This window comes from Pongo abelii, chromosome 21, assembly GCF_028885655.2.
Source record: "Pongo abelii isolate AG06213 chromosome 21, NHGRI_mPonAbe1-v2.0_pri, whole genome shotgun sequence".
NCBI lineage: Eukaryota > Metazoa > Chordata > Mammalia > Primates > Hominidae > Pongo > Pongo abelii.
The window spans coordinates 11,170,740-11,189,806 of record NC_072006.2 but is presented as its reverse complement, the minus strand read 5'-3'; the positions used below and the strand labels follow the sequence as shown (position 1 = coordinate 11,189,806).

General features: G+C 40.8%; 1 protein-coding gene across 12 annotated transcripts in view; it reads left to right on the top strand.

The window, feature by feature from the left end:
- KIF16B (kinesin family member 16B) overlaps positions 1-19,067 on the top strand; it is a 299,987-nt gene that overhangs the window by 51,281 nt on the left and 229,639 nt on the right. For all 12 annotated transcript variants that reach the window (XM_024239081.3, XM_063720677.1, XM_063720675.1 and 9 more), the window contains 7 exons: positions 5,358-5,474; positions 8,078-8,175; positions 9,484-9,593; positions 12,912-13,054; positions 14,824-14,992; positions 15,149-15,280; positions 16,474-16,649. In XM_024239081.3, coding sequence (XP_024094849.3) covers positions 5,358-5,474; positions 8,078-8,175; positions 9,484-9,593; positions 12,912-13,054; positions 14,824-14,992; positions 15,149-15,280; positions 16,474-16,649 — 945 coding nt within the window. The remainder of the gene's footprint in view (positions 1-5,357; positions 5,475-8,077; positions 8,176-9,483; positions 9,594-12,911; positions 13,055-14,823; positions 14,993-15,148; positions 15,281-16,473; positions 16,650-19,067) is intronic.

The window sequence follows — 19,067 nt, the reverse complement described above, 5'->3', positions numbered from 1 at the left end:
TTTGTGTGGATGTCGTTTTTGTTGATGTTGATGCTGTTTCTTTCTGTTTGTTTTCCTTCTAAAAGTCAGGCCCCTCTGCTGCAGATCTGCTGGAGTTTCCTGGAGGTCCACTCCAGACCCTGTTTGCCTGGGTATCACCAGCGGAGGCTGCAGAACAGCAAAGGTTGCTGCCTGTTCCTTCCTCTGGAAGCTTTGTCACAGAGGGGCACCCACCAGATGCCACCTGGAGCTCGCCTGTATGAGGTGTCTGTCAACCCCTGCTGGGAGGTGTCTCCCAGTCAGGAGGCATGGGGGTCAGGGACTCACTTGAGGAGGCAGTCTGTCCCTTAGCAGAGCGTGAGTGCTGTGCTGGGAGATCTGCTGCTCTCTTCAGACCTGGGAGGCAGGAACGTTTAAGTCTGCTGAAGCTGTGCCCACAGCCACCCCTTCTCCCAGGTGCTCTGTCCCAGGAAAATGGGAGTTTTATCGATAAGCCCCTGACTGGGGCTACTGCCTTTCTTTCAGAGATGCCAGGCCCAGAGAGGAGGAATCTAGAGAGGCAGTCTGGCTACAGCGGCTTTGCCAAGCTGTGGTGGGCTCCACTCAGCTTGAACTTCCTGGCAGCTTTGTTTACACTGTGAGGGGAAAACCACCCACTCGAGTCTCAGTAATGGTGGATGCCCCTCCCCCCCACTAAGCTCAAGCATCCCAGGTCCACTTCAGACTGCTTTACTGGCAGCGAGAATTTCAAGCCAGTGGATCTTAGCTTTCTGTGCTCTGTGGGGGTGGGATCTGCTGAGCTAGACTACTTGGCTCCCTGGCTTCAGCTTCCTTTCCAGGGGAATGAACAGTTCTGTCTCATTGGTGTTCCAGGTGCCACCGGGGTATGAAAAAAAAAAAAAAACTCCTGCAGCTAGCTCGGTGTCTGCCTAAACAGCCACCCAGTTTTGTGCTTGAAACCCAGGACCCTGGTGGTGTAGGCACCTGAAGGAATCTCCTGGTCTGTGAGTTACGAAGACTGTGGGAAAAGCGTAATATTTGGGCCTGAATGCACCATCCCTCACGGCACAGTCCCTCATGGCTTCCCTTGGCTAGGGGAGGGAGTTCCCTGACCCCTTGCGCTTCCTGGATGAGGCGATGCTCAACCCTGCATCTGCTCACCCTCTGTGGGCTACACCCACTGTCCAACCAGTCCCAGTGAGATGAGCCAGCCAGGTACTTCAATTGAAAATCCAGAAATCACCCGCCTTCTGCATTGATCTTGCTGGGAGCTGCAGACCAGAGCTGTTCCTATTTGGCCATCTTGCCAGCCACCAAAAGTACTTGTTTCTTGCAGCTTGAAATGTGTCCATGCACCAGAATCATCAGTACTGCCTGGGAACTTGTTAGAAATGTGAAATCTTGGACCTATTCCAAGACCTACTGAATTAGATCTTAATTTTTTTTTAGCAAGATCCCCAGTTCTCTGTGTGCACCTTAACATTTGAGAAATGTAGTCCATTTGTAAATGGTTTGTGGAGGAAGTTGGCTTTCTGAGACAATGTAAATGTTAAAGTTGGAGGACTGGAGCGACTGTATCCAGAAGATACTGAATCAAACATCTGGGAAAAATAGGATCTGGGTGCAGTGTTGTGCACTTGTAGTCCCAGCTACTTGGGGAGCTGAGGTGGGAGGATTGCTTGAGGCCAGGACAAGTCCAGCCTGGGCAACATAGCGAGTCCCTGTCTCTTAAAATTAGGGAAAGATAGGAACGAATGGCAGTGATGGGAATGGGAGCCTTACAGAGAGAGGTGGTGCCTGGTCTGAAAGAAGTCGTGGGAGAGGAAAGATAAACTGATGTTGGTTGAACTTCCATTGTTGTCAGAAACTCTGCTTGGTGTTCATATGTGCTATCTTGTTTAATCCTCACAGGAATCAAATGTGTTAAATTTTAACTCTATTTTTCTTTGTTGAAGAGATTCAGCAAGCTTAAGGAACTTGCTCAGGTTTGTAGACCTAATTGACTTTTAATAGTAGCAGAATTGGACCATGGGGCTGTACGGGTGCTGGAGATGCCACTGGAAGGTCTTAAGGATGTGGATGAGAAGGAGTGGTGTGTTCAAGACGACAGATGGATCAGGCACAGGAAGTGGCTGGCAGGTCGCATCCCTGCTATAAATAGGAGAAGATGCTAGTGTAGCATGGTGTGTGTGTGTGTGTTTGTGTGTTTTATTTGAATGTAAAGCCATATTAAGAAAATATATCACATCTACTACTATAGTTCAAGTTTCCCTTAACCTTGAACAAATACCGAGTAAGATGACCGTTAATATTTTTTCTCCCAAATTAATTTTAGAATTAGAAAAAAAATCAATGAGCAACTTAAATCTACAGTCATGTAAATTAAAGACCATTAAACAAGGTCTGATTTTCTTAATGGTTCTTCAAAACTCCAGAGGGAGGCTTTGATCTCACACAACCTGTTCCTTAATTCAACCCAGGAGAAACTTGAAACCTAACATCTCCCAGTTGACATGCCCGATGAGCGAGTTTTTGTTTTAACAGTGCCCTCTTGTGGGCAGTTCCCCTCAAGTGAGGCCCCAGTGATGCCTTGGATTACCCAGGAAATCAGCTTTCAAGTCTGTGCTCTGACAGGCAGCAAGGTGGATTTCAGGTAATCAGGCCAGCCAGGTTCTGATGCCAGCGGGGAAGAGCAGTTGTCAGTCTCATAAAGCAGGCCCCGCTTCCCACCTTGGTTGTGGGGGCGGTGCTCGGTGCATCCTCTGTGGGAGCTGCGATGAGGGGTATCTCGATTTCCTTGCCAAGACCTCTGGAGAGATGCAGGCAGTGCCGGCTGCTTTTCCAGGTCATAGCGCCAAGTTTGGGTGGGTTATTTGAGACTCACTGAGAGAGTCTGAGTCTGAGCCAGCCCAGGGTCTCTGCTCCTCCAGACCTGGATTTTCTAGACCCGTTTGCAGTCATGTCTCCTGGCCCCAAACCCCCCTGAGCCCCTGAATCGGAAAACCGCCTGGGTTAACTTTCTGGGCAATGAAGTAATAGCAAAGTGGTAGGCATAGATTTTAACCCTGGGGAATAATTTTATTCTAAAAACCTTTGGGTTTGGTTTAAATGTGATATTTTCCATGACTTTGGTTTAGCCCCAGGCCAAACTATGAGAAACAGTCCTTCTTTATTCTTTGAGAAGTTTTTAGAAGACTTTTTTCCTTACTAGTGAATTCATAAAAAATGGTATTTGCCTTTTGTGTTTTGTTTAATCTGAGACAATTGGGGGAATATTTAATTTTTACTCATATTCCATATACAGTGGTGAAAATGAGCCTCCAACTGGTGGTCTGGAGTCCTGAGTGCCCCTGGGGTTGCTGACTTTTGCTTCTTAAGAGAAGTTCGGGGAGGGGCCCTTCCAGGTAGGATTGGGGCCTGGTTGTTGCTTTAGAGGGTGTGGGAAGAGGACACATCACAGTGATAACTAAGTCCTGGATGCAGTCCCAGCTCTGGCACTCCCTGGTGTGTTCCCAGTTACCTGACCTCTCCCCCTTCAGCTTCCTCATCGATGGGTCTTGTAACACTACTCACCCTGTAGCGTTTTGATGAGAATTATACATGAACACACGAAAGGGCTTAGAAAGACCGGAGTAAGTGTGAGCTGCCATTATGGTTGAGACTTGAGTAAGTCATCAGAATTTGAGAGCAAGATCGAAAACTGTCAGCTCTTGAAGCTAAAATGGTTATTAACTCAGAATGAGTGAGACTGGAAATTTGTGGAAATGACCCAATGGAAATAACAGTTTGTCGAAATCTTTTACTGATGAGGCTGAGGAAACAAAGTCTGTAGAAGTCAGTGGGAAGATGGATCTGAAGACAGCTGAGTTCCAGTTGGCTGTATTTTCGTCTTTTCCTTGGACGACAGGCTGTGTTATCAGCAGGGATGGTTGAGGTGGAGCTGAGAAGGAGATGGCCAGGTTTACCGGCCCTGTCTAGGGTGTGGGTGTTGTGGCCAGAGGGGAGTTGTCTCCATATGTCTGCACTGATGTGGGCCATGCGCACATCCTAATGGGAATCTGGCTTCCATGCAGGGTCCCTGTACTGCCTGTGCTGACTGGCAGATGTGAGTGCTCTAGGTCACTCCTCAAATGTTGCCACGCTTTGAAATCACAAGGGAGTTTAGAAGAATATGGATTCCTAGGTTCACACCCCCTTAGATTCATATTTAATTGGGCTGGGTTACTGGCCTGGCCATTGGACTTTTCAAAGCCTCCCAAGTGATTGCAGTGTGCTGCCAAGTTTGAGACCTGCTGCTCTTGGTTTGGCAGTAGCTGGAGATGACTATTTGGTTGATCCATATGGGTCCCATGAGTTGACTGATGTGGTGTCACCCGTAGACTGAATGCTCCTCTAGGGATGCTGAGGCCCCACCTTGGACGGTGGTGACACCACAGAGGGGCCCTTCATCTGGAGCTGATGGAGCTTCCTTGTTTGGCATCTCCTTAGCTGCTGTTGTGCCTACCTTTTGAAGCAGGGAGATGCTTTATGTGCCCTTAGTGTGCTGCGCTGAGAGGACAGGAGACTACATGAAAGCTTTGATTGTCTCTTTCCAGCTGGCTATAACTAAGAAGACTTTGAACCTTGATTTCCTTCACTTACCATCAGTTGTCTGGGTGAAGCATTTGTACTTCACCTCCTTTCACTACCCAAACTATGATTATATGGAACATCGGACGTGGATTCAGGCCATTGTAGGTGTGACCCCTGCCCCAGCCCCACACAGCTTGTCTCCCTGCCCTCTCCATCCTGGGCAAATGTCCAAATAGGAAAAAAATCTGGACACTGACATGGGGGAGCCCAGCACCCCATCCTCATCTGCAGCCACCCTTCACTCAGCTGCATGAGCACCTGCAGAGGTTGATTTTGATGACTAGCTGGACCCTTAAAATGATGGCGTTGATTTGGCTTGGCTTGGGCAGCAATTTCTGTCTGTGACCTTCAGGTTTTGAATATTTTGTTTCTGGAAACTCTGATAGAATGAATAGCTTTATATACTTATATAATTCTGAATGGCTAATCATCATGCTTTAAAATAGTCTTTGCTTCTAAACATGATTGTCACTTTGCCTTGTTTACATTTTTATACTTCACGATATTTTTTGGTAAACTGAAGTAGGAAAGAGGATGGGGCTGCTTTTTGTTTGCTTAAAAAGTTTATTTTTGATTAAAAACTGTGGTATATACATATGTTGTTGTGAATGGTTCTGCAGTGATTTATTTATATGGTCTAATCCTTAAGAGCTGAAAGTATCATTCAAGAACATTGTCAACACTGAAGGGGCTTTTATTAAAATCTATGATAATTGTATCTTTTGTGTGTTCTTTTTGGCTTTCAGGTTTTCAAAACCCTTGGCACAGATGTCGTGAAGTCTGCATTTGAAGGTTATAATGCTTGTGTCTTTGCATATGGGCAAACTGGATCTGGAAAGTCATACACTATGATGGGAAATTCTGTACGTTGTTTATACTGTGTGGGAAGGAAATTTCTCATTATCTTTCTCTGGACTGGTAGAATGATCTCTTTTATCTATTTGGTCTGTACTAACTTTTCATGTTCTGATTGTTATTTAGTAATAAGATAAAACTCAGTAATAAGTTGGACTAAATTTCCTTTGAGAGCTTTTAAATTAGAAATAGTTTTAAGTATATAAGCGTGAATAATGGATGCAAGTCCTTGCTCATTTTCTGTTTTTAAAGGCCTTATAATCTTATCAAAAAAGTGTGTTGGGCTCATAAGTAATTTATTCTTCTTTTCTGCCAACACAACAGTTTGAATAAAATTACTGAAGTCTGTTCTTTTTAAAATTATTCAAAACATTTTTCCCCAAGAAAAATGTAAAAGAAATTCTAACTCTTTGATAGAAAGGTACTACATAAATCCTGAAAATACATTAAAAAGTTAGAATTATATAGTTTATATAATTTACATATTTGTAAACACACCGTATGCAGTTTTATAAGCTATGTAAGTTAACTGATATTAATGTTATACTTGCCCCAAAATACAGAGGAGTAAAAACTAGGAATTATTGCAAGAACTTTCTTGTTCTGTGTTTTCTCCAGATTTAGATCATTCTTTTTTCTTTTTTTTTTTTTGAGATGGGTTCTCACTCTGTCACCCAGGCTAGAGTGCAGTGGTGCAATCTCGGCTCACTGCAAGCTCTGCCTCCTGGTTTCAAGTGATTCTCCTGCCTCAGCCTCCCAAGTAGATTACAGGTGTGCACCACCATGCCCTGCTAATTTTTGTATTTTTAGTAGAGACAGGGTTTCACCATGTTGGCCAAGCTGGTCTCGAACTCCTGACCTTAGATGATCTGCCCGCCTCAGCCTCCCAAAGTGCTGGGATTACAGGCGTGAGCCACTGTGCCTGGCCTGTTTTTTTTTTTCCTTATTTCTTAGTGAAAGCTCTGTTCATTGCCTGCCAAACCTGTGGCATTGTTGAGGTTTAGAGACGCTAGTGGAAGATGATTGAGGGCTTCCTGCTGGCACACATGTGGTGTCTTTAATGCTGAAGGTTTGGAGGTTCATGGAAGTCGTGTGTTAGAAAACAGATCTTTCCAGAATAAATTATTTCAGGACATGTAACCTCACTGCTTACATCCAGGCTTTTCCTTTACACAAGAAGTCAGTAAGTGTTGTTCAGCAAGTCTTCAATCTGAAAAGGGAAGAACAAATGAGAGGAACAAACAGTTAATTTCGAGTTTCACATTTCCTTTTATCATTACTTCTCACTTCCTCCTTTCCTACTGTGCCTTTGGGGAAAAAAAATAAAGTTCTAAAAGTGAAATTTGTATGTTGATTCCCTAGTAACTATTTTATGTAAGTCAAACATTTATAAAGCACTCACAAATTACAAGTGTTTTTCTCCAATCTTATAGTTGAGTGCTGCTTGGGTATCCTTTCTTCATTTTAAATAAGAACCAAAAATACGACGTAAGACTCATTTTTCCTTGTTAAGAATTAGTACTGATTTAATGGTACAAAGAAAAAACAATCTCTGAACACAGTCATGATTTCTTTTTTTTTTTGGGCGTGGGGGTTGAGTGAAGGTAGGGAGGGAACATGTGAATAAAGCATTGATGCTCTGCCTTGGTTTCCTAGCAAGATCATTTTGCCTGATTTTTACTATATTCTGAGGTTCATCAGCTTTTTAAGGTTGACTGAAACATGAATATTATTGAATGTTATACCCACATTGTATAAATAATATGGTGTATTAAAATTTTCCATCAGGGAAGGCCAGGGTAGGGGTTGCTCTATCAAAGGAGGGACATAGCATGTGGTTTTTTGTTTGTTTGTTTGTTTGTTTTAAAAAACATAGTTTTGCTCTTGTTGCCTAGGCTGGAATGCAATGGCACAATCTCGGCTCACTGCAACCTCCGCCTCCCAGGTTCAAGCGATTCTCCTGCCTCAGCCTACCCAGTAGCTGGGATTACAGGCATGTGTCACCACACCTGGCTAATTTTTTGTGTTTTTAGTAGAGACACGGTTTCACCATGTTGGCCAGGCTGGTCTCAAACTCCTGACCTCAGGTGATCCACCCGCCTCAGCCTCCCAAAGTGCTGGGATTACAGGCGTGAACCACCGCACTTGGCCAGCATGGATTTTAATGTGGTCTTGTTACCTAAGTTTTTAAGACAATTATTAACTACCGTGGGGATTACTAAGTTTTTCTTGGTGTTTTTTTTGCCTGGTGTGTATTTCACCTACCTTGGTCGTTTGAGCATATATTTTTAACATTTATTGTAAAGTTATAGACTGTCTTATTTAAATGTTAAAAATTAAGTTTCCTTGTTTGTAAGCCATGATTTAACTGACTAACAACTGATAACCATATATTATCAGAGTCCCAGCCTGTATAAATCAGAAGCCTCAATCATCTCATTTCAGAGAGTAGAAAGCAGCCCTGGAGGGGGGTATATGGCGTGGGCCGTGGTAGGCCAGGGGTTGGCATACAGGCCACTTGAGTCTAAGTTCACGCCAGCAAATTGCAAATTCAGTCATCAGTTGCTTTTATTTTGAGTGACAGCTGTGACATTGGTCCTTCCCATTGCAGGGAGATTCTGGCTTAATACCTCGGATCTGTGAAGGGCTCTTCAGTCGGATAAATGAAACCACCAGATGGGATGAAGCTTCTTTTCGAACTGAAGTCAGGTAGGGCCTGTGGCCTGTGTAAACCAAGTGTGAGCTTGATTAGAGTCAATACTGGTTGGCTTGCATTTAGGTGCTGGAAGTGGATAAGGTCTTTAGATTCCTAAAGAAAAGGTCTTCCCTTTTCCCCTCCTGTGATTATGGTTTGGGGATAAAGCTTAAAACATAAGTTTTTAGTGATTTTCTTGGGTACAGTTTGGATAAGGATTTGGGAGCTGGAAGAAATAACAGCTTGGTCAGAAACTAATTGGGATGTTCATCTCAAATGGCGTGACCTCTGGCCTTTAAGTGTATACCAATTACTTGCCTCATTCTTTTAGCTTAGTAAGGTTTATATTATTCTTTGTGTTGGTTGGATCACTATAAATCTAATCTACAAGTAAATCTGAGTGGTTGAGGTGCTTTTTCCTCCTTGAAATTAAATCTGTGAGGGGAGCCAGTCTCTTCGGTAGTTTCAAGGGCAGACATGGCAATATAGGATTTTTACACCTACTTGACTGCTGTGTGGTCTTGGACAAGTTATTTGAATCACACTAAACCTCCCTTGCCTAACCTATAAAATGAGGATAGTAATGGTACCTATCTCTGGGTATTATAGGGATTCAATGAAAAATAATCCACGTCTAGTACTTAGCATGGTACAGTAAGTCCTCACTTAATGTACCTTCCTTTTTTTTTTTTTTTTTTTGAGATGGAGTCTTACTCTGTCACCCAGGCTAGGGTGCAGTGGCATGCTCTTGGCTCATTGCAACCTCCACCTCCCAGATTCAAGCGATTCTCCTGCCTCAGCCTCCCAAGTAGCTGGGATTACAGGCGTCTGCTACCACACCCAGCTAATTTTTGTATTTTTAGTAGATATGGGGTTTCACCATGTTGGTCAGGCTGGTCTTGAACTCCTGACCTCAAGTGATCTATCTGCCTCGGCCTCCCAAAGTGTTAGTATTACAGACGTGAGCCACCACCCCTGGCCTAATGTCGCTTCTTGATACATTCTTGGAAATCGTGACTTTAAGTGAAACAACATATAATGGAACCAGTTCTTTTTCTCATCAACATTATAGCAACATGATGTTGAAGGAAGCATTGTTATTTGAGGACCCACTGTATGTCCTTTCCCTTAAAGTAGCACTTTCCAAGAACCTGTCAATGACCTTAAGTGAGGACTCATTGTACCTGATACACAGTCACCACTCATAAATGGTAACTGCTGCTGTGGCCATTTATGTTAGCAGGTTGCTGCTGTTATGTGTCGTTACTGATATTAATGTCTGAAATCATTTTCCTGAATTCAATTTTATTTTAAATTTTTAGCTACTTAGAAATTTATAACGAACGTGTGAGAGATCTACTTCGGCGGAAGTCATCTAAAACCTTCAATTTGAGAGTCCGTGAGCATCCCAAAGAAGGCCCTTATGTTGAGGGTAAGAGTAGATATTTCACAGCCATATTCTTTTTGTGACCTATGTAAAAATAACACTTTCAACGAAAAATTATAGCATAATGGTGAGCTTTTAAAAATTTATTTAATTTTGGAATTTTATTATAGTAAGAATGTCATGAGCTGTCACTACATGATGTTCAGTTAGTGAATTTATACTTCACTGGCCATCTGCTGATTTTATGAGGCTTACCGATAGATTTCCTCTGTCTTTAAGAAATCTCTGGAATTTTCTTTTCCAAATGTAAGGCAGGGTAAGCAAACCTGCAGTCTGTCTCTCTAAATGGCATTGCATTTTTGCAGTGTATCTTTACTGACCCTAATGGTGATATATGACAATAAAGATATTCTGAACCTCTTGCGTCTTAGGAAGTGTGTTTGGAGGATTTCCTCTGTGGGTTTCAGCATCTGTGTTGTGATACGCTCGTTGTGGCACAGTCAGTTGTGAGGAATGCCACAAGCAATGATGAGTACAGGACTGGCCTTTACTAATTATTTAAGAATTGGCTGGATTTAAAACTGTCCTCATAATGAAGCTGATCTTACCTCCTCTGTATAAGGCAACTTAGAATGGCTGGCCTGCAGGAATCGCACATAGAGACATACTTTCATGTTCTTCATTTGTGTCTTTGTGGATGCAGGACAGAACTGGTCACAGGTTTCAAGTTCTTCCTGGTTTTGGTTGTCTTCTTTTACTGGGAGATACCAGATGTAACAACAGGACCCCATCTGTATTCTTTTTTTTATCTTTCGGGACAGAGTCTTGCTCTGTCGCCCAGGCTGGAGCGCAGTGGTGTGATCTCAGCTCACGGCAACCTCCGCCTCCTGGATTCAAGCAATTCTCTGCCTCAGCCTCCTGAGTAGTGGGGATTACAGGCACCTGTCACCACACCTGGCTAATTTTTGTATTTTTAGTAGAGACAGCGTTTCACCATCTTGGACAGGCTGGTCTTGAACTCCTGACCTCATGATCCACCCGCCTCGGCCTCCCAAAGTGCTGAGATTACAGGTGTGAGCCACCACGCCCGGCCCATCTGTATTTTAATAAATTTCCACTTAAGCTTTTGCCTTGTATGCCCAAAGCAAAGCAGGGTGTGTCAGTATGTAGTTGTTCTGTGGTGTGTGGTATAGCTATTACTGTTAAGAGTTTTTAGCCTAACTCATGCCTTCATGTTTTCTGACAAGTGTCTTATCGCATGTTAAAATATATAAAACTGGTATATGAAGAGATAGAATAGCAAAACAGAGCAAACATCCAGAATCTGACCTAGATACTTAGGGGAATTTAGTTTATAATCAATGTGCTATTCAAACCTTAGGGAAATTATTAGAGGGATTATTAGGCTGTCTAGGAGGAAAAAAAAGTAAATTGGCACCACAACTCAGTTTTGCACCAGGATAAATGGTAACTAGATTGAAGATTTAAGTGCAAAAATATTAAAAAATAAAATGACTATAAAAATCCGTGGGTTAATTTTTTTCCCAGAAACCTGGAGGAAAGAAGGCTTTTAAAAACCTGACTTAAAACTCAGAAACCATAAAATAAACAATGTTAAATTTGAAATGGTTAAACAAAGAATAGCAAAATAAAACATCATGCTTGACAGAAACACTGTAAGCAAAGTAAAAAGCTTAATTACAAAATAGGAAAAATATTTTGAATTCAAGTTTTAGACAAAGGACTAATTTTCCTACTATATAAAGAGCTCCTATAAATCAGTAAGGACAGATTCAACAATCAATAGAAAAATGAACAAAGAATATGTATGACTAGGCTGTTCATAGAAATGGAAATACAGATGATTTTTAAATGCAGGAAGGAATGCTTAGCCTCACTCATAGTAAAAGAAAAACAAAATAAGAATACTTGGAGGTAACATTTGTCACCCATCTTTGGCAGATGTAAATAATCCTGATAAGACTGTATTGTGGAGGGTTTTGGGAGACAAGCACTCTTATACCTTGCTACTGCTGGGTGTAAATTGCCCTCTATGGAGAACAATTTTGCAATAGTTATCAAAATTTCAACTGTCTAGAAATTCCACCTCTAAGAATTTATTCTGTATAAACATTCACAGGCATTTGAAAAGACTTATGTGCAAGATGATTTGTAGCAGCATTACTCATAATTGGAAACAAAATATGAACAACTGCTGTAGTCTCTGTGGTTAAATTGGTCATGGTACATGCATATGATCCAGTCCCCTGCAGCCTTAAAAATGAATGAGGAAACACCTTAACTGATACAGAATGTTCTTTAATGTATTATTCCATTTAAAAGCAGGGTGCAAACTAATGCTTATCATATGCTACCATTTGTATGTAAGGGGAAAAAGATAATTATGTATAAATATGATTGCTTGTATATGTACAGGTTGTTTCTAGAAGGGTATGTAACATTTGGTTCCCTGACAGAAGGGGAAGTGGGGAGCTATAGCATAGGGACGGGGGACCTGTTACGCAGTGTAACTGTGTAGCCTTTGACTTTGGAACCATATGAATGTTCCAAAAAAGTTAATAAAATATTTTTTAAAAATGATTTAAAAAATGCTTTTGGGTTTTGCATGAAGGCAGTGCTTTTACATTTTTCTTGTATGTGCTATGACTAATGTGAATGAGGTTGATGATAATATAATAGCTAACCTTTTCTTAAATACCTTATGTCAGAGGCCTCTAACCCCCGGGCTGCAGACTGGTACTGGTCCATGGCCTGTTAGGAAGTGGGCCACACAGTAGGAGGTGAATGGCCAGGGAGCAAGCATTACTATCTGAGCTCTGCCTTCTGTCAGATCAGTGGTGGCATTAGATTCTCATAGGAGCACGAGCCCTATTCTGAACTGCACGTGTGAGGGATCTAGGTTGTGTGCTCCTAATGAGAATATAACTAATGCCTTATCATCTGAGGTGTGGAACAATTTCATCCTGAATCTGTTCCCCCTACCCCTATCTGTGGAAAAATGGCCTTCCATGAAACCGATCTCTGGTGCTGAAAAAGTTGGGGACCATGGCTCTATGTGGTAGGTACACGTGGTCACGTGAGGTAACTGAGGCACAGTGAGGTGAAGCAGTTTGTCCATAACTATGTAAGTCCATGGCTAGTAAGCAGCAGAGCTGGGATGCGACCCCAGCCACCCAGCTCCCAGGTCTGCATTACATACCACCACCCTAGAGAGACAAGTGAGGTCTTCAGACAGATCAGCAGATTTTGGAGTTGTGTATTATGTCATAGAGGGTAATTTTGTATTCCATTTCCTATATATTAGGGGGATTTCGTCACCCCTTCCATTTTTTTTTTTTTCAGATTTATCCAAACATTTAGTACAGAATTATGGTGACGTAGAAGAACTTATGGATGCGGGCAATATCAACCGGACCACCGCAGCGACTGGGATGAACGACGTCAGTAGCAGGTCTCATGCCATCTTCACCATCAAGTTCACTCAGGTAAGGGCAGCTGCGGGCCCGGCTGGCTCCATCCCTGAGGTCTTTACTTGCTGATTAGCACCAGCTGAGGACTGATCATTGCTGGACCAGAAGCAGCAGCAGGTAAAGGTGACTGACTGTCATTTTCTTGTTAATTAGAGTTGAACATGTGCTGTGCGCTGAGTTTCTCTGTGGTTACAATCACAGTAATTTGAAATATCCTGATGTGTACCCTTAAGAAATACTTAGCAGGCTTCCACCCTGTTCTAGACATAAAACAACTTGCTCTGTGCTTAATTAAGCAAAAGTTTTCATTGTTGCAAACTCTGTGGGATATAATGGATTGCGAGTCAGACCAGCTGGAAGCCAAGGTGAGTAACTCAGTGCAGTTCATTACCGCTCCATGGCACTCACCTTGCCGTGTTGATGATGATTATTAGAATGATATTAAAGGGCAGCGAATATTTGTAAGTACTAATGTAAGAATTCATTATGATCAAGAGGTGGAGAGCATCTTGAACATCTGTGGAAATTATTGAGGGTAAATATTTTAACACTGAGGCCAGTAGAATAGATGAATGCAAAAATGTAGGGTCCTGTCAGGGTCTAAGTGTATGCTAGGAACTTGGGGATGTCCTTATCTGGGTTAACAGTTGGACACATCAGATACAAAGAGGCAGCATTTTATTAATGAGGGAGATCAAAGAGCAAGAAAATGAATTCTCTAAGGCCAGTCAGAACAACTTGCCTTAAATTCTCCACATCTTAATCTTCTGTTAGACCTTTCCTTTTGATTTACTCAAGTTGATTGGATTTTCTCCTGCTTTCTGATTAGTGCCTGATTAGCATATTACCATCTCTAATTTTTTTTTTTTTTTTTGAGACATGATTTCACTCTGTTGCCCAGGCTGGAGTGCAGTGGTGTGGTCACAGCTCACTGCAGTCTCAACCTTCTGGGCTCAAGCAATCTCCCACCTCAGCCTTCCAGGGAGCTGGTACTGCAGTGCCCAACACCACGCCCAGCTAATTTTTTTTTTTTTTTAAGTTTTTTCTAGAGATGGTGTCTCACTATGTTGCCCAGGCTGGTCTTGAACTCCTGGGCTCAAGCAATCCTCCCACCTTGGCCTCCCAAAGTGCTGGGATCGCAGGCATAAGCTGCTGGGCCTGGCCACCATCTCTCGTTTCTAAGAGGTTTAAATTTCTATAAAAATATGGTAATCTAGGGGGGGGCATTTTGGTTCAAAATGTAACACATAGATCAGAAGTCTCTGTGAATATAAAATTTTTGTAGAATTCAGAAGCAAGGAATATAGTATTTAAGATTTTACATTAAAAGAAATAATTTGTGCAACAAGATGTTTTAACATCCGATAATGGTTGAATACTCTTTTCTGTACTTGTCTACATTGGTCATATTTTGGAAAGCTTTTGTTCTTGGAAGGGTGGGATTCTAGATGAGAATAAAAGTTATTATTTGCTTACTTACATTTCTCTGCTGAGTGCCACTCAGTGCCTAGTTTTCTGTTCTGCCACAGCCTGATTCAGCAGGGCTTGGTTGAGAATGAAATGCTTCTTTAGAAAGTTTAAGAATCATATACAATAATTTCTTTTGCATTGGATTAAATTTGAGAAGTTTCTGTAATCGGTATGAAGGCCAATAAAACAATAAAATTGAAAAATATCTACCCTGAGAGATCTCAGTGAGGAGTAGAAAATAGTTAGAATTCGTATCATCAACAACATCAGGGCCCTTTGCACCTCTTCAGTTTTACTTTTTTATTTTACCACAGGCTAAATTTGATTCTGAAATGCCGTGTGAAACCGTCAGTAAGATCCACTTGGTTGATCTTGCCGGAAGTGAGCGTGCAGATGCCACCGGAGCCACCGGGGTTAGGCTCAAGGAAGGGGGAAATATTAACAAGTCCCTCGTGACTCTGGGGAACGTCATTTCTGCCTTAGGTATGCTTACACCTGGCTCCTGCCTCCTCTTTTTCCTCATGTGTAATATTTGTGTTGCAGACTGAGGTAATATCTTCAAGGTTTTATGAAGCAAAAGTAGAGGAAAAAAAATTTTACTAATTGTCCTTTCTCCCCTTTTTTTCTTCCTTTTTATAGCTGATTTATCTCAGGATGCTGCAAACACTCTTGCAAAGAAGAAGCAAGTTTTTGTGCCTTACAGGGATTCTGTGTTGACTTGGTTGTTAAAAGATAGCCTTGGAGGAAACTCTAAAACTATCATGATTGCCAGTAAGAGTTTTAAGTTACTTTTCTGAGCATACAATATTTTCTGTGAATTAACTGTAAATATTTAAGTTTAAAGTGTCTTATTAGGAAATAGCACCTTTTACATCTTAAAAAAGTAATGGTTTTTCTATCTTGAAGAAAATCACCTCCTATGATCCTGCTATGACCCTCTATAGTATCATCATTAACTGTTATATCACCTTGCCATATTTTGGAAGCTGTGATAACATGCAGGAAGACTTTTCAGCTTTTCTTTGCTTAAAGTACAAGGTAGAAACTTACCTCATAGAAGAAAAATCATAGGAACACAAAGTCAAATGTGAAGTCAAAATAACCCAACTTTGTTTTTTTATTTGAGGCAGTAAATGTGGGATTTAAAAGTAAGAATTGGGAGGGGGAAAAAAACCCAATGCATAAAACAAATAATGATAACAGTAATATACTTTATGTCTATATTTCAGCCAATAATTGAAAGAAGCAGAATAGAGAAAAAAATGTAGGAAGGGGAGATAATTGTTTGGGAGAAGTAAGTCAGGACTTGTTTCCCTTCTGACTCTACTTTCCCTTCCCTCTTCCTCTCTTTCGTCTTCCCTTCCTCTCTCTTCATGCCCTTCCCATGCCTCATGCCATGTGCTAACTATGGAGCCATGGGATTTACCCTGGGCTGTACACCCACATGCATTTGTATAGTCACCTAAGCCTTAAAGTTGAGTGGTAGTGGTGGAGGTGGGTAAGATTAACCAGGCTTTAAGAAGAGAATGGATTGATTTGTGACCCTTTTCAAAACTTATCATATTCTGGTTTTTTTTTTTTTTCCAGATGGTAGACTTTGCCAGAACTTTTAAAAGTATTTGAATTCCTACTTAATGTTGAGATGACAAATAGTCTTTAAACCTTCCTCTTACATTTTCAGCAGAGAAAACTACCTAACTATAGGGGAATGTCTCATATCTCATTTTCGACTTGGTTAGGTGGTTGACTCTAGATTTGAGAAGAGCAAAATGACACTTAATTTTGTATTGTGAGCACTCTTTCCTAGAAATGTTAGATAATTTTTCATATTCATTACTGTGGCAATGAATATTTAGTCTATCCAATGACCTGGGGTTAATCTGACTTTTAAATTACAAACCAACTTTGTGTTAAATGAAACATGAAGTGCTGGATAAATTATTTTTTGAATACATTCTTCACAGCCATTTCACCTGCTGATGTCAATTATGGAGAAACCCTAAGTACTCTTCGCTATGCAAATAGAGCCAAAAACATCATCAACAAGCCTACCATTAATGAGGATGCCAACGTCAAACTTATCCGTGAGCTGCGAGCTGAAATAGCCAGACTGAAAACGCTGCTTGCTCAAGGGAATCAGGTTGGGTTTTTCTGAGATTTATGGATAATTTTCTTTGAGTAATGCCATCTATTTCTAGATCTTAATGAGACAATTTTCTCACTCATGCTATTGATTTGAGTAAATAAGTGCTAAGTAAAGCTTTGAATGAGTTAGCCAGTCCCTCGTTTATATCAACCTCTTGTCAGCCTTTGCATTCATTACGGGCTCCATGTGTAAGATTTTATCCACTAAACCTGAAATGATTAACTCTCTAATAGTTATCAATTATGAATGGAAATGTAGTATGCGATAGGATTAATGGCATAATCTCTTTAAGTGGGAAGAAATTGATATGCTTAGAATAGTATTTAAAATTTCACCCATGCATTTTATGACTTTAAAATGTGTTTTAACAGAATAAAAGACTTGTTTGAACACCTTTCTGAATGCCTGTGTCATATCACCTATTAGAGAGATGGTTCTGGTGGCCCAGCGACACATGTGTATTACACCTGTGAGCTGGCTGAAATGCTGTCCCTGGGCCCTCGCTTGATTGTTGAAATAGTCTCATTTTAGGATCTGTTGGGATTCTAGTGAAGATTCCTTGTCTTTGTGATTTTCTCAGTAAGTTTCCTGATAGTCTGCATGGTGTATGTACAGAGTTACATTCTGTGATGATTGGTGGAAGTAAAGTTCTGGTAGGCTTTGATATTGCCGTGAAGAAAGGCAACCCTTGAAAGAAAATGAAGGATAGCTTTTTTAAATGTTGAAGTTAGACTGGAGTTATCCTGCTTTTTTAACTCATGAATGTATGTCTTCAGTATATCACGAAAAGAAATGCTTTTCTTTATGTGCAGAGTGGTCCCATTGGAGCAGTGCTTTCCATGTGGGATTATGTGGCACTTGAAGCTCTTGGCATCCCATAAATGTTTTGAAAATATTGATGGGATGAAAACCTCGCTGAATTTCCTGTGTCCTGAAATGTACCTGGCAGTTCTTTCCCACATGATGGTGGACAGCAGTTGAATAGGAATTGTTCATTGTGCTTAAAAATATCTCCACATGCATTTTGCTCTATGGTGGAAGTTGTCAGAATGAAGAGTCCAGCTCCATGTGATGAGGCCCTTATAACATGAACCACAATAGTCATTTTTATTTATACACCTTGTTATTGGAATCTTTTTCTTTTCTTTTCTTTTTGAGATAGAGTCTCACTCTGTTGCCCAGGCTGGAGTGCAGTGACGCAATCTCGGCTCACTGCAACCTCCACCTCTGGGGTTCAAGTAATTCTCATGCCTCAGCCTCCTAAGTAGCTGGGAGGTGCCTGCCACCATGCCTGGCTAATTTTTTTGTATTTTTAGTAGAGACGGGGTTTCACGACATGGACCAGTCTGGTCTGGAACTCCTGACCTCAAGTGATCTGCCCGCCTTGGCCTCCCAAAGTGCTGGGATTACAGGTGTGAGCCACCATGCCCAGCCTGAAATCTTTTTTCAGTGTTTGTAAAACATTGTTTATATAAAGTAAGCCTTTAATGATGATTTGATTGGATCACTCAAATTACTATATGTGACGGAAAGTATTTGGAAAATTCTAGGTACAGTTTCTTGTGCTTAATCTTTTATTAGGTTAAAAGAATGAAGGGGAAAAATATTATCTTTTTAAAACTAAACTGAGGACATCATTGGAAGGAATCTTATATAAATCAAAAACCTTTAATTTATTAAAACTTTACATTTTCTCTCTGAAAAATGCCTTCAGAGGTATTGGTATGCCATATAGTTGCCTTATATTTTGTAGTCTTTTTTCCTTTTCCTTTTATGACTTATTACCACTGCCGTGTTTAAGGGAGTATTTTTGTTGCTGTAATTTTGGGGGTGAGGATATAAAAGACAGTTAAGTCTATTTCAGAACACATTGCAGATAAAATTTTTGATATACAATATATTACAATAAAAATATGAATCCAGTTTAAAATAATTTATCATGCTATGAAGCTATAAATTGTTTTGAGACAATATAGGCTTATCCTAAATTAATTAAATTTATGAAGCTTAATAAAAACAGCAGGTGTTCTTAAATGTCCATTAAACATCTCTGTATACATTTTTCTGGGAGTATTGCTCTATTCCTAGAATATTCTATCCCAGGTACTGCTATGGTTCATTGAGAATGTTATTCAAATCTGAGTTCCCTTTCTAGGGTTATTTTTTTAAGCACAGCTAAATAAAAATCAACTTCTACTTTTAATAATTTTCTGTCTTTGCTGTTGCAAAAAGTCATGTGCATCAGAGTTTTTAAAGCACCATTTTAGTAAAGCAAAAGGTTTTGACATGTATTTGATTCTTCTACTATGTAAATCTAGATATGTAGATATATGTAGTAGTTTGTATATTTGTATTTTTTATTGACATATTATCCCCCAAAATTGCAAGTTATATGTGTATATTTCAGTGAGT